The sequence below is a fragment of the Oenanthe melanoleuca genome, chromosome 1 (genome assembly GCF_029582105.1).
Source record: "Oenanthe melanoleuca isolate GR-GAL-2019-014 chromosome 1, OMel1.0, whole genome shotgun sequence".
NCBI classification, from domain to species: domain Eukaryota; kingdom Metazoa; phylum Chordata; class Aves; order Passeriformes; family Muscicapidae; genus Oenanthe; species Oenanthe melanoleuca.
The window spans coordinates 33,960,284-33,982,830 of record NC_079333.1 but is presented as its reverse complement, the minus strand read 5'-3'; the positions used below and the strand labels follow the sequence as shown (position 1 = coordinate 33,982,830).

The window sequence follows — 22,547 nt, the reverse complement described above, 5'->3', positions numbered from 1 at the left end:
TGTAAGACATTGTCAGCTCCTCAGGAGAACAAGGGCTCTTGAAAAGTAACATTTAAATGAGCATGTCAGGAAAGAGAATCAGACCTGACTGGAAGGGGGTGAAAGCACTGATTGTGTTATCTGTTGAACAGAGGAGTTCATGCTGCGATGGAATTACTTTCCAGTGAATTTTCCTGAGAAAGTATAGCTACTCTTGTGGCATGCAAAAGGAAGGACTTGAGTTCTCACAGATGTCTACTCCATCCCTCTGCAGGAGTTTCTCCTCCCTCAGAATGCACATCACTACAGTAAGCCAGGGAAGGGGATCAGGCTGCTGGTGATGGCTGTGCTTCAGAGCAACTCGTTCTGCTTTGAAAAGCCCTTCTGGTGGAACTTGATGCTACGCAGAAACTCAAGAAGCACTATTTTAAACTGTTCTAGCTTGATTCACAGTGTCTTTCCCCATCTTTTTATTAAGCTATAATATTCTTAGACCTGAGATATAGAAGCTGAAAACTGATACAGAAATCAGTGGAAAAATAACATCGTTTTACTGAAGTACTTAATTTTAAAAGATTGCACAGCAAAGGCCCATACACCAGCAAACACCCATTCTTTCTCCATTACAGAACTTTATTACACTTTGATTAAGATAAACAGTATAGATTCTATTATATCCTGCTTGCTCCCAGCAAGTTTAATTTTGTCTTGTTTGTTTCACCAACAATCACTTTAGTGTAATGAGATCTGTCATCCACTTCCCCGCACAACACCTACAGGTTCAGGAAAAAATCTTGGCACCAGCAGAGAATGCTACTGAGAAGACAGATTTTTATTCCTTCTGCTATTGTTACTACCACCACAACACAGAAAAAAATAAGATTAAAACAACATAGCAAATTGAAACAAGGTTAGCATAATATTATGCCCTTTGGTCATTGTTTAAATATTCCCTTAGATATTTAAAACTTGGTGTGGATGTTTATTCATGCCTCATTTGCTGATCCAAAACGAGAATACAACATTTCAAAACTGGTACATAACAAAACAACTAAAATGGTCACAATATCATTTATATTAATATCCCTGCCATATTCTGCTCTGCAGCTGCACCTCTCTTACTCTTTCCTGTCCTCTGGGAAGGGAGATTGGCTGGCTGCACAGCTTCTCCTGCTGGGAGCTGGGGAAGGAGGGCTGCCACAAAGGCTGTCCCAGACCTTCAAATTACATCCTGCATGGCATCCATCATGGTGGATAAAATTCCCAATGGCAAACTGCATCCACACAGTGGTATCAGACCAGTAGGAAAAGGAGAGAGGCAAGAAAACCGAAAGGGACAGATAACATAGGTTACCTGGTTTACCAAATCTCCCGAGTCTGCTCCTGGAGAGCTTCAAAAGTACTGTGGTACTTGGCAATAACATAATTTTTACTTTTTTGTAACTTTTTTAAAATATAAATGAGGGGGCATTCAAATAGTGTCACAACTGTGCAAAAAACACCTGGAAGAAAGAAGTCACCTTGATAAAGAGAAAAAACCCTTGACAAGTATGTAATTACCTAAGAGCTGGTTTTCGAGATCTAAACCAATTCATCTGCATAGATTATTTTCACTTAGCAGTATTAATCATTACCATGAAAATTAATGAAAATCTGATTCTAGAAAACAGCAATCCACTGATGTAACTGCAGACAGCACCCATGCCCAAGACTATGGTGTTGTACCCTGAAATTACTGGGAACCTGAAAAGGTCACAATAGGGAGATTAGCTGCTTTTAACTGACCACATAGCTAGATTTAATGGTCTCTTGGCTCTACTGCAGTGTCTCCATGCTCAGTTGTTTCAAATTTCTGGACACATTTTAGGAAGCTACTCAAAAATTTCAAGTTGTTCATTATTTTACACAAATAATGTAAAATATATTTTAACATGGGAAAGCATGTTATCTCATGTTAGCCAAGAAGCTCCAGCACTCTGAAAGCAGTACAGCAAAAGGTGAAATGTACCCACAGGTGGTCATGAAATACTTGCTCCATTCAATTGATTCAAGTTTTCCAAACTACCACCAAAAAACCCTGTATTTCCCAAGCCAAGGTGTAGGTAGATGAACTGCTAGATAATGAAATAAAATGGCATTCAAAAAAGGATTATACAAAAAAAATACTATTTAACCTTGAAGACAATGGATGATTATAATGTAAATCAAGCAACACAAACTCCCTTGGATTCAGGGATGACCAGTTGAAAACATCTTTTCATCTCTCAGCTACTCCCAGACAAGCTCCATAGAAACAGGACTAGGAACAAATTGTGGGGCCAGTTCCCTATTGCATCAAAATATACTATTTAATTTGTATTCAAAAGCATAACTAAATGCAATGCAATAACACTAGAAGCTTCTCCTTCCAACCACAATTTTACCATTTTATGTTTTCAATGCTGAAAATAAGAGCTAAACAAAGTGCCACAACTATGGTTAATTCAAGGGGTTAACAAATTCAAACCCAGAAAAATGTAAACTCAAGGTAAAATTTCTTTCCTGCAAATTGTAGCAATGGAATTGAAATTAAACTGCATTTAGTTTAAATCCTATTATCACTGGAAACTCTTTTTTAAAAGTCAGCAGTTTTGGCATAATTATGTTTCTGGCCTGTTTCCTCAACAGTCTCAAAAGACCTTCCTGTAAAACAGCTTAACTGCACCATCCTACTCTGTAAAATGACAGAGTGCATAATATCAGGGTATCCATCACATATAGATGTGCTTTTTTCTTTCCCAATAGAGCACATAAGAACAAATCAATCAACCAAAAGAAGATTTCAGCATATCTTAGTGAAAGTATCCTGAAACAAAAACTTCTTTCTGCTAACTTAATAACAAAGACAGCTGAGGTAAAACAAGACATAGAAGGTTATCTCATCAGATTTCATTATTCCACATTTAAGTGAATGCTTTCAGAAATACTCCTGAAACCTTTGAGTAAACTGTTATATCATAATTTCCAGGGATTTCAGAGATTTTAATAATTTCTCTGAATGCTAGGCAGAAAAAAAAGGATTTAATTTTTGTTTTGTTTCCTTAATAGCAGCCACAACAGCCCAGCAGTACCCAGTACCACAACCCCCTGCACTCACCTTAGCATAGGCAAAGGGCTCCCTGGGGGAGGCCAAGAGCTCCTTATATTCCATCAGCCAACAACAGCTGTTCATTCAGAGTATAAGCAGAAGCCTATAATCTTACATTTTAGAACAGGCTTATTAAAAAACTGGTGGAAAAAAGGGAGTTTTGTTGTCGCTGTTGATTTTTTTTAATAATTTGACTGCCTTGCTACCTTCTGGTACTTTTACTAGTAATATTAAATTACTTTTCAGCATCAGCTGTTAGAGAGAGAAATTCTTTGAGCTTTCCAATCACTCACATATACACATCACTTCCTACTTTGCAAAAGGTATTCTGACCTAGAGCTCTCTCTTCTTTTTGGAACTCATAAGAAAATATTTTGTGTTCCCTCCACACACTCTCACTATCATTAGAGACTAAAATTTTCCTTTTCATGCCACCCCAGTTCAGGTGGTGGTTAAATAGAAACAGCTTTGTCAACATAAAACTCCTAAAAGTAAGGAAATAAAATACATAGAAAACATGAAAAAAGAAAAACTGGAGAGTCAGAAAATCCCCAAACATGCTCAATTTAAAGAATTTTTTTTTTTTTTAAAAGCAAAAAAAAATAAAAAAGGCAGTCGGCAACACAAACATTCTCAGAGATAAATCAAAGATAAACCAGACTGTGCAACATCTTGCAGGCTGTTCACAAATCACTAGCCTCTAAATTAAATACAGGAACACCATGTAACCTCCCATATTTGTCATTATTTGCACTGTTGTCACTATCTGCAAGGTATGGTTGACCTCACATGAACCCTAATGTTCATGGACTGCAGGGAATCATTACAGAAGTGAAAACTAGGGAGACAAAAGCAGAGGGGAGTCAAGCAGGCAGCACATGCTCCAGAACAGCCAAAATTCAGACAAATAGATCAGGTTACACAAACTCAAGCAAGTACACACCAGTGTAAAACAGGAACTGATAGTTTCAGCTATCAAATTACAGGAAAATAGCCCTTGAAGAAATGCAATACCAATATAGACAAATTGTTAATCTGGACAAAATTCAATAGATTAATACTTAAGAGATTACTTATGTTATAGATATTTGGTTGAAAGTTCAAAAATAAATATAATAAATAAATATAATAAAAATAATAATGTTCTGGTAAACAAAAATGAACTATTGTGATCACATTTGTGTTTTTAAAGAAACATCTTGCAAATAATCATTTTAAGATACTTTATTCATGCCATCACATGAATTATTATTAATTATTATGCTATCACATAATAATAGTGGGCATTAATGTTTTTGAAACTTTAGATTATCTACTTAGTATAAATTTCAGCCCCCATTGTGAACAAAAGAAATATTGAAAAAAAAGCCTTCAACATCTTTAAAATAGAAGCAGGTAAGACCTGGGTATATTTTCTTTGTTGAAATTTTACTGTCCATAGGTACACAAAGGGATTCACACAGAGAAGAGGCATTAAGTAAAGTAAAAGCACCATCCTTTCCAGGTTTCAAACTTTCTGAAGGGAGGATTAAAAAACAACTTCCTTCCCAGTAGGGTTGGATTCCTCTCCCACAGAACAAGTAATAGAACAAGAGAAGACAGCCTTAAGCTGTAGCCAAGGAAGGTTTGTTCTAGATATTATAAAAAAAAAATATTCACCTAAAGGGCTGCCAAGCATTGGAAGAGGCTGCCCAGAGAACTGGTGAAATCACCACCCCGGAAGGATTTAAAAGTTGAGTGGAAAAGGCAGCTGAGGACATAAGTTTAGTGGTGGAACTGGCAGTGCCAGGTTAATCTTAGAGGTCTTTTCCAGCCTTCATCATTCTGTGACTCTACTCCACTTTTCTGAAGGCTCTGCATCCAATTTCTGCAGTGACCAGGGCCTGAATAATATCTAATCTTACCATTACAAAGATATATGAGATGTCAGCCAAGGGGAATATAACATGCTACTATTTCAGTTCATGAGTTTGCATCTTCAAGGTATTTTCTCCTGTCATTCTTGACATGCACTATCAGGTTTCTGGTTTTTTTTTCTGAACACCATTTCTTTGAGCAAAGTGCTGTTTTCAGACCAAACACTGTAATTTTGCATCTCAGCTGTAGTAATAGCAAAGCTTTCAAGTGGGAGACTGCTTCAAGTGGGAGTCAGGAACACACCCAAGGCTGTCCTCTTGCACAGTTTACTGCATTTGCTGCACTCACTGAAGCTGTTTTGGTCTTGTGTAATTCAGCTGCTTCTGTTACAAGGATAACAAAGCTTGGATAAAAATCTGTTCATCATGAGACCAGTTCATGAAGACTCAGTAAAATACATCAATTATTCTGATTCACAGAGCAATCTGTTTTGTTCTCCCATTATTTCATACCTACTCACACAAGAGTAGGGTTTGCTGGGGTTTTTTTTAGCTAGGAATAACCCCTCCTAACTTTTCTGTGCCATACCTCCTTATCACTTGCCATAAATCAAATGCTGTTGCAGAATTATGTTGTTGCAGAATTATGTTGTTGCAGAATTATGTTGTTGCAGAATTTTACTATTCAGCCCCTGGGAAAAGTAAAACTCATAATGTGCATCTTTCCTCATTCTTTGAGAAATATCCAAGCTGAGCAGTACACAACCAGAAGTTATTTACCAGATGAGATGAATCACTCAGTAGTGGGATAACAACAGTATAGCTCTTATAATATATAAAACACTGAAGGAGGCAACGGCAAAAGGTTGACAGGTAGGCAGAAAAGGAGTTCAATTTTTGTGGAAATTATAAAAGAGGATCATTCTGGCAGGCAGTTTGGTCTTTGTGTAAATTGGCTACTCCCTTGCCCATAAGTGACATGAGAGATGTATTTCCTGAAGCAAAGGGGGAAAAGGAAATAACAGTGAAGACATTGATGGAGACAATATGGAAAAGTTCAGCATGTTGAGTTATTCTAAGTTTAGAAAAAATGCCAGGAGCCCAGGAAAGAAAAAATATTACACAAGGGAGGGAATTTTACTTTATTTTTTTTTTAATGGGTTGGAAAGAAAGTTAGATTTTAACTTTATGAGGAAATATTGCAGACAGTAAAGCTGATTTAAACCCTCTAAACTGCAGCCAGGATGACGACCATGGAATTTAAAAAATACCCATATGAAGTAAAGGAAATGTCTTATTAGCTTATCTACAATTAAGTAAAACACAGGTTACCTGAGGAACAGTAATTCACTAGTACAACTCACCAAAAAAAATATGAGACAAAATGGAAGGAACAGTTTTACCACTGCTCAATCATCAATGGAACTGGTCAATTTTAGGCTAGTCATCTGTCTATTCACTGATACTTAGGAATAATTAAACCTGTCAGGACAAGGAAGAGGAATAAATTAGTATGCCATTAAGAGTCCTTTTCAACCCTAATTGCAAGCTGCCTTTTGAAGAAAAAAAAAAACAACCAAAAAAAAACCCACCCAACATATTAGGGGGTCTCTGTTGCTGCCTTTGTGTTCAAGAGCTTTACTTTAAACTGCAAAAACAAGAAACTAAACTGAGCCTTGTACAGGGTCCTAAGCTTGGTATCCCTGCACAAATATCACAACATCAAAGCAATTCTCAGATTGCTTCCAGAACTTCTGGCAGTGTTTCATACTATTCCTAGAACACCTCCTTCACTGCTGGGGCAATGAAATGCTTCTTCAAACACTGAAAAATATTGTGCTTATTACCTAAGGGAGAAGCACACATAAAAATATTGTTTGGGGGAAAATCATAGACCCTTATTACCATTTGCTTCTCGAAACAAAAATCACAACACATACACATCACATTAAAACTGAATGAAGGCTTAATTCTAGCAGATTTAATGTAAGAAGCCTTTATGAACCTGACATGAGGTCCCTATGCTTTTGAGCAAAAACAAACCTGAGACAGAAAATTAAACAACAGAAAAATTAAACAACTAAAAAAACAAAAAGAATACTTGAGATTCAAATTGTTATTTTCTAGTTTCTCTTGAAAATATGTCTTCTGTTGGAAAGCTTTGATATAAAAATTAGGAGCTTTCTCAGGTCTTACCTATAATAAGTACTGAATCTCTAGCAAAGTGCTTTTGCTTCCAATTAAAAAAACAAATGTTCACACCTGAAAGGTTTTGATTTATAAGACAGCCTTACAACTGGATAAACATTCCTGCATATTCTGAAAGGTTTAACATTGCTAAATCTATAGACATTAAAGAAAAACTTGTTAAACTAAAAAAAACTTTTAAAGTATTTTTTCTCCCCCAAGTACAGCACCATTTTTATCTGCTTGTTAGGTCACCTGAGCGGAAACTACTTTAGAATCATGTAACACATGACAAATCAGGCCTTATCTTCAAAGGTGGTTGTGGGAAAACCCAAAGGAATTCCAAACTCCTGAGATATCAACAAAGAATTTAATTATTAAGTGATTTACTACAGTATTTTGATACTATAATCTGCCTAGAATACAGGAATGAGTCAAAGAAAAATTGAAGCAACATGGTTCATTTCTGTATCTTCAAATGTTTAATGTGTATACTTTCAAATGTTTAATATAATGCCAGATAAGAACATCAGAAACAGAAACACAATTCTTTCTTTTTTAGAGATCTTGCATGAAATTCCTTAAGATACCCTGAGGGAATTAATGGAGACAAATCTGAACTCTCATCTGTACTGGGAAAATGACTGAATGAGGTATTTCAGCAATAAAAGCAGCTTTGTCTAAGTTTAGCTCTCCTAAAATCCCTTCTTAGGGAACCTTTCACATTCAGCACTGTGGGACTGAAGACATCTTAATAGCAGCCAGCACAGAAATTATGTTGTAACCCACAGACAACCTTTCCCACAGTCTTCTGATCAGATGGTGAGACCAGTCCAGAGTCCCCCTTCAACAGGCTGGCCCAGTTCTCCCAGTACCACTCCAGCCATGCTGGTTACTCCACAACCACATTTCTCTGCCATAGTTCTCACTTTGGGGATGAAGCTGTAGAAGCAGAAATCTGCTCTAGAAAGGCTCTTTCTGCTTACTATCAAAAAAGACTTTGCCTTGATAGCACCTTAAGAAAACCCCAACTGGAGAAAAACAAAAATGGGGAAGGGTGAAGATGCAAAGAGATAACTTTCAAATGTACAAACTGTTCTCTCCGCTTTAGCCATAAGTACAACATTTGAAATGCTAAACAGGTGTCACTTTTCACACCAGAATTAGTGATGTAACCTCAAATTGTAATTTTTTTGACATAAAAATGCCTTGAGGTAAGGGACCAAGGGAGGAACCTTTTCTTAGCCAGCTATTTATCACCACATCCATTGTTGAGCAGCATTTCAATAGCTTTAAAATCATGTACTGATATTTTAATATACAACAAAATATTTACTAGTCAATAGAATCAAAGATCTTTACTTCTGTCATTTGTATACAAAGTTCCACTACCTGGAGCAGTATTTCCCATATTATTGACACATGAAAATAGTCAAAATACCTTGTGCATCTCATGCCAAATGCTGTTTTTAGAAACTGCATACACTGGAACTGAAATCATTTATATTGGAAGTGCAAAAAAATACTCATTTAAGCCAGTTTCACAAGTACAGGTCACTGCTGGAAGAACATGCTCTGGAAAATAAGATATCTCACCAGAAATTATTTCTTGATACCCAATGCCTCTACCAGACCACATTGGTCACCAGCTGTTACTTTTAAATGGCTCTCTGTTATTCAGGATGAAACAGGAGAATGAACTTAAGGATCTTTGGTGGCTACCATGAACATAGAAAGAGATATTAGTCACTACCAGCCAAATGAAGTGAAGGGCACTTTCTTTCTGCCTGATAAACAGCTCCAGGGTCAGATCTGATTACATAAAAGTTCTGAGTTTCAGCAACTTAAAAGAGCTTTTTTAAAAAAAAACAAAACAAACTCACATTTAATCAAACATATGTGAACACTTCCAAATGTTAGGAATTCCAAGCACTTTCCTTATGACTGGAAAACTGTACCCAGTCATGGTCTCTTCACACAGTCATTTCAAAGTGAACCTGAGTTCAAGGACATACAGATGACAGGGAAATTTATTTGTCTACATTTTTGTCCTGAATTTACGCGAAATTCGATGAGCTGTACTGAACACCACAGAGAGGAGTACATTGTGTACAAAATAATCTGACTGAAAAAAAATACTTCCACATTTGCCTTTGCTCAGGTCCATCCTGCACAGACTGCAAAACGACACAGCTCAGAGCAAATTCAGAGAAGTAAATTGTAAATAAGTGTTGAACTCTTCTTACAAACAAGTTAACAGATTTATAATCCAACATGCAAGAGAGTCAAAGCACCTGCCAGAAAGGAGCTTTGTACAGAACAAAATGCATCTCTCCCTTTGCTATAAACACTTGAGCAATGAACAAAAGGAGGCAGCAAGGCTGTTACTGTTAACTCAATAAAAGATTTTCTTCTAATTAGGAGTGAAGCTTAGCTTCCAAACTTTAGTTCAAGAGGTAGACAAAGAATATGATTTATCCTGTATGCCAACAATATTATTAGTCCTAAACTTTTAGCATGAAGTTTCCAGGGCATCTGAGCATCACCTTATATCACTGGATGGCCGAAGAGTCACTAGGACCCAGCTCCTCTAGAACCTAAAACTGCAGGAGACCATGTGGGTTACCAAGACCATCTTTCACTGCAGGTAACCCCATTAATTATTTTATGACAGGAATTAAGGACATCTAATCCATGACCTATTGCAAAATAAGGAGGGACATTTTGCCCATAGAATGAAGAGAGCAAAAGCTTACTTCTCACATTTACTTGTAGGACTCCCAGTCTGCCACTTACCTATCCCAAGCCTCTCCAGGAGAAGCTAATACTAAACTTTTTCCCAGCCTCTTGCCAAGTTTATTCAGGTAGTCAACATCCCTTACTAAGCTCATGTAGCTCCTGATACACATTTCTGGTGCAGTTGTAATTCAGGTCTCTGGTCCATCTCTCATTACTCTGTCACATGATGGATTTTGTGAAACACCTTGTGTCTCCTTCATGAAAGGAAACAAGCTGACATTATGTAGTGCAGATGGGGAGCACCATCCTCATTACCTCAGAAAATGTCAGCCTGAGCAGCTCAAATTAAAAAAAAAAAACACCATGGGATATATAACATAACATAACATAACATAACATAACATAACATAACATAACATAACATAACATAAGGCAAGGTTGGTAACTGTTCCAGAGATTCTATATATAAGGTTAAAACAGTGCTGATTCCAATGAGTCTTTAAATGCTTTGACCTAAGATAAAAAACTAAATGGGGAAAAAAAAAACCAACTCTTCAACTGCATGCTTAAATTATTATTTCCTGTCTGGCAAAAAAAGCTTAAGTCACTTGTTTGGTTAAATACTGTTGAAATCATGGGGACCTATACTCTTAAATTCACTCCCTACTGAGCAAAGCACTAGAGCATGTGCTAAACATGCCCGTGGGAATTAGTGTCTCATGCTGCACACACTCACAAATATTTAGGCACATGTTTAGTTTTGTTACCATGAATATTTCTATTGATAGTCATGTCCATAGCTGTTAACAGGAAAAAGACCTGAAGCGTTACTAAGGAGGGAATTTATCAAATAAACTATAACTGCAATATTGCATCTTTTTGTAAATTATAATCCCAGAGGTGAATGAAAAATTTCTCTATATCAGGAGATGGGAGTAAGGGAGTCAAAACTGTTAAGGTGAAAACTATACTACAAAAGTAAAGCAAGTTATTGCCACAGATGACTAACAGAAAAGTAAATTTTCTTTGCTCAGCTTCCACATCTTTACTATACTCCCATTTCTTTAATATAGCACATAAATCCAAAAAAGCATAGTATTTGCATTTTTAATCCCACATAATTAATGAGCACTTTTCCCTCTTACTTCAATCAGAACCCCCATATAGGAAAATATAAGCCAATTGATGCCATATGTCCCTCTGAATTGTTATTCCAGATGTATTCCTTGGAGTCACAGAATTAAAGTTCCCATTTCTTTGAAAAATAACACATTCCTAAAAACTCAAATGAAGCAATTTTGAGTATAAAGTAGTTTATTAATAAGATTTTTTTTTTTTTTTGTAATGTTCATTTCCTTCAGCAATTTTTCCTGTAACCTAAGTGAAAAATAAAGGAACAATTTACCTGTAACATATTGAATTGTCAAGAAGCACAAAGGCACTTAGCTTTAGCTTTTAGCTTGATATTTCTCTGGCTAGAATAGCTAACTAACACTTAGGCATTTGAGAACTAATGTTTAAGTTTTAATTTTGATTAGCACAGAATAATTTCACCCATAGTCTGAAGCAGTGGGATTTGATCAGAATGCTTACTTTTAAAACACTGCAGTGTTTCATTATCTTTTTCTTTAGCCTTTTAACAAAGAAAGAAATAAAAATGCACCATATTTCTGGGAATATTTTCTTAACTGAAGGTTAACTTTGCTTTAAGTACTGCAAACAGAAAATCAGAAGTGGGGAAGGGAGTTGCAGCAATAGCTTTCCCACACTGTCCTGCCAAAAACCTCAACCTTGTTGGGCCATTTTCTCTAAGGGCTAGAAGTAATTAAGTTTCATTGCTAAATCGGTCTTGAGGCTGTCTTGAGCAGAAAAATCACTTATGCTTAATTGCATGCAGTGATGTGGTGAGAAGTCCATTAGGCAGACTGCAGATACCAGTTTACTTTTTGCAGCTCTGCAGGATACTTATAAATGAAAGGTCATTATTTTATCCAAGCAGTCACTTGTATAATATGTATTTCCTACAGGAAACAGTGGTACTTGGAAATATTTGAGGCTCATATTTGAGTTTTTGCTAAGTAGGTCTACTAAGTATTATTTTGAGGGTTGTTGGATTTAAAAGGTTGAGTTTCTAAAACTTAGAAACAATAAAACTGAATATTCATTCTACCATAATAAACATATTCAAAATTAGATTATTATTTTATAAATTATAGTACAAATATTTAAAAAACAGTATATTTAAAAAACTAAACTGCCCATAATTTTTCTTACAGGAAGATAAATATGTAACATAAATAACATGTATAGTCATCTGAACACATGCACATGGCCAGAAGAATGCTATCCATGACCAAGAAACTCTACAGACTGTTTGCTAATCAGAACCACATATTTTTCATCTGATTCCATCAACAAAGAATTAGTTTCCATAAAATTGTAGCTGCCAGTAACAGATTGGTTTCACGGTTCAGAGTGGGAGAACTGTTCCAGCAGTTCATGCACTCTATCATTCCTGCTGCTGGCAGACCTATTGCAATCACCTTGCCCTGAGATATCAGTCAACAAAGACAATATAATCCTTCCTAAGTGATTAAATATTGTAAAAATATTACAATAAATTATTACAACAAACCAGTGCAGACTGTTACTACAGAACTTTTGCAATGTTAATTTCCATTAACATCCACTATTCCTGATTCTCCAGTACCCACTCCTGAATGTAAGTAATAGCATTTGATCTTGCCCATAACAACTTCCTGAACATTCATAAAGGCACCTAAATACCTCAGGCTAGACTGTTCTCCTGTTCTCATGCTGTTATTTAGATACAGGGTTGGCCTCACCAACACAAGTTCTTTAAAAGAAAGAAGAACATCTAAGATATTTAAGTTTGAAATAATTTCAGATTACTGGAGTATAGTACCATTCTTACAGTGTCCAAAAAAGCCAGCTGTGCTCACCCAGTAAGGATCACAACCTGTGGAAATGCTCCAGCATCTCTTCCCCCTGCCATCAAATAATGTCACACCAAAAATACAACATCCTGGTTTTAGTATCAGTTCCCAATCCTAGTAGTCAACCTCCCTATCTACAGTATTTTCCTATACCTTCACATTTTGGAAAGAACAATAAAACCCTAAGCCTTTATAATCTGCTTATCCTAGGTACTGTCATTTGATTTTTCTACAACTTAAGAGAAATGTATGTAAATTTAAACTTTTATTAAATATTAATCAAGTATATATGCCCATAAAAGTAAGATTATTCCGGTTTTATACCTACAGAAAAATGTTTGACAATTTAGGTCTTTAAACATAGAGTAGCACACAGAATCACAACATTATTGTTTTGATTGTAGGGAACAGAAAAAGCTTTCTACTGACTACAGGCATGTTCATCTTTTTTTCAGAAATCCAAACGAGACATTTCAAACTGTATTTTGATTTATGCAATCTGTTAACATACAGGACAATTAAAAGTTACCAAGATGACTATTATTTCTTGTTTGTGTGTGTTCAGCAAAGAAGCATTATGCAAGCAGCAAGCTCCAGTAGCACCTACTCTGCCTTTCCTCATGTACAGGAGTAAAAGTCTCCCAACACGACTGTTACTCTTGCAGAACAATGGAGTTGTGTCTGGGGGCAGGTTTTAAGTATAAAGCAAAATGACAGCTTCATTCCATGACACAGAAGACTTAAAATTAAACTAAAATGGGAGCTAAATGTATTTCCTTATATTTAGCTTTGCTGCCATAATTAATTTTTTATTGTCTACTTTCACCATGCACCCACTGCTTTACTGATGCAAAACTGTAGGAAATCTGAAATACACAGGCTAAGTACTAAGGGGAAGAAAAAAAAATACAGAGAAGTCTTTAAAATAGTAATTCCCTCCTTACTTTACTCCCTTCAAATACTTTCTTGGTGAAGCACACCTGGCAAATACCTCTGGGCATAATTTAATTTACTTTTTAGCCTTGTGTTTCACTTCATTAAGGGAAGTAAAGACTATTCTAAGATAAATACATACCATGGGCTTGCACTAAAGAAAATTACAATAACAATAATGCCTAGCATGATATGCTAAATGCTTGAAGTACTAACCTCTATTGTTCCCCTCCATGACAAATAGGCAGACTATATTTTCCATACACTTAAAAGAAAAATATAAAGCATGAGTTACCTAGATATTTTTCCACTTCTGTTTTGAAATTCAAGTTTCTGAGTCTCCAAACTTGTGTGTTACCTTTCTACAGTGGTACCTCTCCATATTCTGAAATATGTAGCCACTCTCCTACTTTCAGATATTTCTACCTTAAATTTACACCAGATATGATTCCTACAGTGCATTAATTTTTCACATTCCCTAACAAATTAACTCCATCACAACACAACACTTTAAAATTATTTAGAGCAGATCAATTCTCTATCAAGGCTTGAGATGACTTCTAGTAAGAAACAGACTATCCCTAGGTAAAAGGCATATTAAAAGAGCAGAAAAGTTCTACATATTCAACTATGGTTTTAAAACTAATTTTCCTTCCTCTTCTGATTAAAAATTAATTTAAAACCCACAGACCACTTAAAATGGATAAACCAGAGCAAGCTAGACAAATAACATCTTCACACAACTGAATACATGGCAAAAACAGCACTGAAACACTGTACACTGGAACACCTCAAAGGCAATCTGCTGGTTTTCCTCCCCAGGGTTCAATGGCATTCTCAATCCCTCTGTCTCTCTCCCCAATCAAGCTTTAGTTTTCACTGCATTTAATCAGAAGAATTATTTACTTTTGACTTACTTCCAGATAACATAGATAAGGTATGCCAGTCTTTGGCAATTAAATTACCTTTGAACTGTTACCCATTGTGACCTGCCAGAAGAATTTTCCAGATCCCAGTACTATTTTAAAATACTTCTGACACATATGACCCAAACCAAAACCTTAATCCAAAGGACTGTAAAACACTTCTATCCTTGTGGATATGTTTTATCCATTTGCTTCTTCTTTACAAGAAGTTATAAAAGACACACTCCATACTACTTCCAAAATAGATTTCACTAATGAGAAAACTATAACTATGTATGCCAATAATCTGACTTGCTAATTGATGGTTCAGAAGACCCTTATAGGATATCTTCTCAATTGTAATTTTTTAAAAAATACATTTCTTGTGAAAAAGCTAAAAATTAAAGTACAGATTATTTTCTTAGGACAGAGAAAAGGGACCTCATTTTAGATGAACAGACACTGAGACCTGCCTTCAACCAACTCCTTCCTTTTACTTTTGCAAATACCTTCCAAATATAAGTGGATAATTATAAGAGAAATTAATACTGAAGCCTACTGGCACTTTGGATCTTACATGACATTCAGAAATATGATTTGATTAAATTAAATTAAATTCACACTGTTTTGCAACATATTAAATTTCAAAAATACACGTTTTCTGTGTGGAACCCTTAACCAGGCCAGGAAAAAACTCCAGACAATAAGATCCAAGAGACTAACTATCCTAGAACCTCTTTATATGTAAGAGAGATTATCATTTAGTGAATACTTAGTTCCATGACATCCTCACATTACACAACTAAATATGATGACAGGTGTCATAATATCTCTTTTGAATCACTCCATTGGCAAGTAAAAGAAACACACTCATCCTCATGAAAAAGTCATTACAGTTACTGTTAATGATACAAAGGTCCATGTCTATAAGACTTTAATTCCAAAGGTGAGCTTCCAGGAGTCTACAATACTATGACACAGTGGACTGGGAGAGAGCAAGGAAAACCTGAGCGGGCAGTAATGCCACTCCAACTATGCAGCCTCCTTTCCAAGGTTCTTTCAGTACCTCTGCGGAACAAAAAGCAGCGCTGCACGAAGGAGCGTTTCATATTGCTGCTCCCACTGTTATGTATTCACTTGTAAAAATATTAAAGAAAGCACATTTTAAAGATCCTTATTGATTCCCCTTGTTCAACATTTAGCTAAATGTGGTATTATACATCACTGGTGTTAATTATGAACACAAACCCACAGAAACTACTTTTTACAGATATCTGGGATAAATTCATAAAACTTCGTACTTCACATTACTGAATTTACCAAAAACACACAGAATGGTGAAATCTCTTAAAAACAGCTTTAAACAACAACAAAGACGTGTCTTCTTCCAACAAAGTCCACTTTCAAGCACGGGTATGTACTGCCATAGCAATGCGTATAGTTACATGTAAGGCTAGAAAAACTTACATTTTTATGCTAACAGCCACAGAGATCATGCATCACTTTTATCAGTTGTGGCTCTCTGGGAATCACAACTCTACCATTAGATCTGCTGGCTATGTCAGCCTATTCCATGCATTTTTTCCATTTAAGGGTTCCACCCTCTCAGTTTATCCCCCTGCTCCTTCTCTGTGTGAATTCATTTCCCTCATCTACAGGGACTGAGAACATCAGTCCTGTGAGCTCACTGCCCTAACCAGATCTCTCCTTCTTGTTCATATACACATCCTACATGACACACTTGGTCTGCTATATCACTGGTGCAATGTGAATAAAACTGGTCATTTCCAGTAACATTCTGGAAGTTCTCTCTCTCTGTATAGTCACCAAACTGATCTTAGCTTGTGCCAAATGTATTCCATGCTGCTGCCATGCTCTCAGCGACTCCTCACAGTCCACTGCTGCCAACCCTTACTCCTCCTTACAGCTCTCCCTTGGGGACTCAGCACAGAGCAGAAGAGGCTCCAGAGAATGCAGAACTGGAAAGCACAAACAGTCAGCTCCGAAGCAGGAGCCTCCCTGCATTCCTCTTCTTGCTCATTTCAGCAGGCAGGCTGTTGCTGTTCTTATTTCCTCAACCCCACCACTGCTGCCACATCAGCCAGCACCCAGAGACAGCAGGCCTGTCTGGAAGAGGCTGGACACTGTGAGGAACTGATGGCAGCTGATCTGAGCCCCTTGCATGAAGACCAGAAGCAGAAGAAACAGCAGGAGATGCTCTCTAGGTGGTGCCAGGTCTGGGCTCCCCAGATGCACAGCTCTCAGCTGTGCCAACCACCGGCTCTCAGCCTTGTGTCATAAATGAAATGCATATTAAGATTTCCAGACAGAAGCACAGCCATGGGATTTGGTGTGATCACATCTGCTCCCACGATTTTTGGATCATTTGAGAATCAGCTAGACGTGGTAACAGAAATGAATAAGGCTCTGCCTCATGCTCCAGCCCCACAACAAAATAACTGACAGGAATAACTAATTAACATAAACAACAACATATTGAATCCTGAGAATGAATTCTGCTTCTGGGTTTGATTCCCTCCCATAGATGCTACTACACTTAAATCTACCCAGGAGAAAGAGAATTGCTGAGGAAATTCTTCAGGAACCTCTATGACTAATATTCCACAGTTAAATAATTTTTAACACTATGCACCCAATTTTGGTAATTAGTTTTCACAGCATAATTATCCAAACTCTCAACAGTGATTTTATAAACCAAATGCAAAAGTAGGAAGACCAAACCTGTACAATCTCATTTTTCAATTTCTTCAAGGATAATAAATGAAAAACAAAAATTCTATATGCATAAGGACCTGATAAGATCAAATGAATGAGGAAATGTTGAAAGGAGAAATAAAAGGGACCGCCAGTGGACATTCAATATTATAACTTATAAATCCACCTGGTGATGACAACTGGATCAGAATGGACAGCTTTTCATGCATCCTGTTTTGCCTGTGTAAGAAATGTTTGCACATGAATCTGTTCAGTGGTACAGACAGAATAATGTTATTTTTTTATTAATTTAAAACAAACAGGTATGACTTTTGCCTTCTAACAGTGAACAGTTTTACCAGCTCTCAAATTTTAAATGGTGTTACATTTTTAAGTTCTGATGTGAAAGTTGAACAGCACTTTTACACATTGGACTTCTGCCTCCATATTTTGAAATTTCCATTTAAAAAGTTTCTCTGTTTTGATTTTCACTGCCAAATTCACACTTCTCAAACAGAATACAGTCAACTTTAGTTCATATTCAACCTTTTTTCTGGCTCCCTTTCTACTTATGCACTGTGCAAGCATCCAGCAATTTCTTGGAAGAGCAAAAAAAATTGTAATATGACTTGATAATTATATGCTTCTTCTGGAAAAATTAGTTTCATTTGAATAATGTAATTTCTCATTTTCAGACTAAGTAAATTATAATTACACAATGGAACTTAATGAAAAGATCTCTCTTGAGCAAAACATTTTCTGCTGTATAAAGTCCAATAAAAATACAAGAGAGAAAGAAGGTATTTGCTCGTTTCTCCCGCTGCCTTCTTACACAAAAAGCCAATTCTGGACCATTATTACATGTTTTATTTATAAATTATCTAGCTTAGCCTTAACTGCATTTCCACTGAGGCCCAGAAATACCTCAGAAAAAGCATCACAGGACACCATACACCAATATGAAGTTCACTTTCTCTCATTTCCTTTCTTGCTAACCATGGTTACATTTTCCACCACTTAGGTTGCTGCTTCTCCTCTGGTTCTCTCTAGCCTTTGAGGTGGTTTAATTGATAAAAGATCAGAAGGAATATCTGAAGAAAAAAGTAAATTTTTTTCTACCTTATCAATGAGCTAAACTGGCTCAACAGAAGATTTATCAGATTCAGAAATTACTAATATCATTCACAACATACACCATTATGTCAGTACTTGTCCCAGTATTTTGGATTGCAAACAGTACAGTTTGTTACTCTTTAAAAAAAAACCATAATTTTATTTTTCCATGATTCACACCATTGACTGGGTAACTACATAAACCTTTTAGGCAACCTGGTCATAAAACATAGACAATTAAATACCCTTCACTGAAAAGAAAACCTAACCGGGGAATTTAGAAGAGATGCACATATTCAGTACTTTACACTCCTGGAAATGACATTACATTCTTCTGTAGAAAACAGCAGTACACAAAATGTATAGAGGACCCACATGTTCTGAAAAGATAAAACTACAGACAATGGCAGGACATGATATCTCAGGTACATCTTCAGACACTGACAGAGAGATACATTATTCTGTCACAAAAGAGAGATTAGGGCAACCTCATCAGCATAAGGAACATTTTACAGCACAGCTGAGATTCCAGAGTCAGTGTAGGTCAAGATTCCAGTCAGAATGCTGTGCCTCTGATAAGAACTTTTCACAAATTTATTAGGAATTTGATCAAAATAATAACACCATGAGAAAACACGAGGGTTCTAACACTGAAAAACCCCACACACTGTAACATCCCAGCTGTGGCAATGCCCAGATCATTCCTCATTTCCAGTGTCATGACTGACTGCAGTATTTCATTTTTTAAATGAAATTCAAATAGCACTAACTCATATTGGAGATATTTAATCAGCAATGCTCAAAATCATGTTTACCAGATACAAAACCATACAAAGAAGGAAAAAAAGTTCACCACAAACAGAACGTGTACAAGCAACATAATACTGAAATACATTTATTATCTTTGGAATAATTAATATATTAACATTTTGTATATAACATGAAGTTACTATTTCTTGAAAGAAACAAAAGATGAAGTAACCTCTCCATAGCTACCACCCAGTAACAAATACTGACCTCCTGTAAATTTCTCTAGATTTGACAATCTTTAATAGAGAAAATTCAGTGAAAAACTGGGTCCCAGCCCTTGGCAAAGCAGTTGAAAGCCTCTCAAGTCACTTCTAGCATACAGCTAAGTAATGACTGAAGCAAAGAGAAGAATAGAGTGCTCTTTGAAAAGCATTTTATTTCTGACTGGGCAATATTTAAGTTCCTGTTCTCCTTCAGAAAAATACTGGAATGTAGCTATATATAGTCCAGCTCTCTTCACTTACCTGAAGACAGTATGACTTCCAGGAATTTATAAAGCATTGTATTAATAAAGCATTATATCACACATAAATAAGAAACAAAAAAATGCTGATATATTTAGCCTTACTTCTCCATGTCTTAAAGGTGTGATAGCTCCTCTTGCTACCGCCATTCGGAACAATGTTTCTGTGGCCTGCATCAACAAACACAGACAAATTCCTTATTAAAAACATGTAACACAGCTCATGACAATTTGTTTCAACTTTTACAACATTTTTTTATATTTTCTGCTACCTTCTAGAAAAAGGCAGAAGTTCTAGTAGAAGTTCTATTTTACAACTCAATTGCTCCAGCAACTCCTTTAGAACAACCTGCACAGTTTAGGCAAGTGTTTATTGCAAAGTGAGACTTTATTGAGGATTCTGGACTCAGCCTAAGTAACCACTTAAGCAGTACATGATCCCTCAGGCAACATCACAGCTGTTCCAGAAGGTGCTTTGGGCAGGTCAGAGATGCTTAGCCCCAGATAACTATCCTCCAGAAGCTGTCATGTAAAAGCAGAGTACTATGGAAAAAATAGCTATATGGTATTTCACGACTCATGAAACTTACTTTTAAAATTGTTGTTTAATAATATACAATTAAATTGACAAATGAGTATGAAAAAACAGTATGATGCAGCACTTTTAGTAAAAGCACCTGAGCCACTCTCAGTAATGGTGAGATTACAAAATACAACATTGTCATGTGCAAATGGCAGGGAACACCAAATCTGGGGAAATCTTTCACCTTTAATTAGGTTGAATGCCTTCCCGTGCTAGTTGCCCCATCCCTTCTTTAATCCAGTGAGACAACTGGCATATACTTCTGATACACGTATAGGTTACTGGCTCAATGCAGACTATAATAGGTTCTGTACCATCTATCTTTCTGCAAGCTGGTTGAAAAAAGGCATGAAAAAATTCACAAGTTATACAAATTCACAGATTGGCACATCAGCACACACATGAACAGATTTGTTTTAAAAACTTGTTTCCATAGCAAACAGTGAAGTTGGTTTCAATTTCAGCAGTAAAAAAACATGGTTTTAATATCTGGTTCTAATTTTAAAAAACCCCTGGCATTTCAGAACCTATGTTAAGGAGAAGTTAGCAGGCTGTTCGGAAAAAAAAAAAACAAAAACAAAAAACAAAACAAAACAAAACAAGAACACCAAAAAACCCACATTTAGAAAGTTTATAAGTAAAAGCAGTTTTCAGTAGCTGATCATCCTTCTAAACAGTGATTTTAAAAGAGCACATCTCAGTGCTTCCATGGTTGCATGACTTGCTGGGTTCCCACTACCACTACCTTAAGACAGCTGTATCTCAGTAAATGTGATATCTTGAAATTAATTCCTCAGTATTCTTAGAGACAGATTAAGTGGGGCTTACTCTTTCCTAAATAATTTTCTGCGGAAAATAACTTAATAAAAGATCCTTTAATTTCCTTATGTCTCCCCACACAGCTGTAAATGAATGTGTGCACTCCAGAACACTGGGCTGCAAAATCTATTACTTCATTTACACCCACAGGGATGCAGAGCAGTGCTCCACTGTGATTCTGCTCCTCAAACCTTTCTTCTCTGAGAGATGAAGTGAACCTCACACAACCTTTTGTATTTCACAAACATTTTTAGGGATGTTTCAACCAAATTGAGCATTCTGTCAGTACAGATAAGCTGCTTTTGTTTCTTTTGAAAACCACTGGTGTGTGTGACTTTCTTTTCTCATCTGCTAGTAAAAGATCTCTTAGTACACTTGTACTCACCTCGTTAATGCCAGATGTCAAAACCATTCAGAAACAAGGAAAAACCACAGCAATAGCAAATGCAACATCACAGATGTCTCTGGCGGGCCACCCTCCACTAAGAAGATTAGCACTACAAACACACTAGCACCACACAAAATGCGTGGTGGGGATGAGGCTACCTATAGCCATTGACTGACAATGACAAGGCTGGAGAAAGAGCTTGGGGATTTCAGCATGCAAAATCCAAGAGGAGGCTTAAAGAAGTTCATCTTTCAAAACCGTAATCAGCCCAACCTTACTGCTGGTGTAAGCTTTAAGGTGAAGGAGGTAGACACTGGCAGTAAATAGTTCAGGTCTGCATTCTTTTGACAAAGGAAACAAAATGTGAACATGTGGAGATCTGAGTAAGGAAGAAGAACCATTCAGTGTCATTTTTAACCATTCAGAGTTTTTTAACACCTTCACAGGGCTATATTATCACACAGACTAATGATAAAAAGTAATCACCTAGCAAAATTTTAACAGTCTTAAAATGCAAATTAATCTATAACACTTCTGGTTTTTTCAAAACTTCATCACTGTCTTCAGTTTCTATCTTCTGCCCCGCAAATGCAGAAGCAAACAGAATTTTACTGGAACATGTCCAAGGAAGTGCAGCAGCCCTGGGAAAGGGTCTGGAACACAAGTCATATGAGGAGCAGCTGAAGGAGCTGGGGATGTTTAGCCTGAGGAAAAGAAGGCTCAGAGGGGACCTTATCCCTCTCTGCAACTGCCTGAAAGGAGGTTGTAACCAGGTGAGGATCAGTCTCCTCTCCCAGGTAACAAGTGACAGGACAAGAAGGAATGGCCTCAAGTTGCACAAGTTTAGATTGGATATTAGGATATTAGGAAAAGTTTCTTTCTGAAAAGGGTTGTAAAGCACTTGAAAACAGTCTACCATGGGAAGTGTTTGACTCACCATCCCTGGAGGTATTTAAGACATGCCAATGTGGCA

General features: G+C 36.6%; 1 protein-coding gene across 1 annotated transcript in view; it reads right to left on the bottom strand.

The window, feature by feature from the left end:
- The window catches only part of TMEM135 (transmembrane protein 135), a 153,146-nt gene that overhangs the window by 67,146 nt on the left and 63,453 nt on the right, over window positions 1–22,547 (bottom strand). The window contains exon 5 of the mRNA XM_056489387.1: window positions 19,890–19,955. Within this exon, the coding sequence (XP_056345362.1) occupies window positions 19,890–19,955 (66 nt within the window). The remainder of the gene's footprint in view (window positions 1–19,889; window positions 19,956–22,547) is intronic.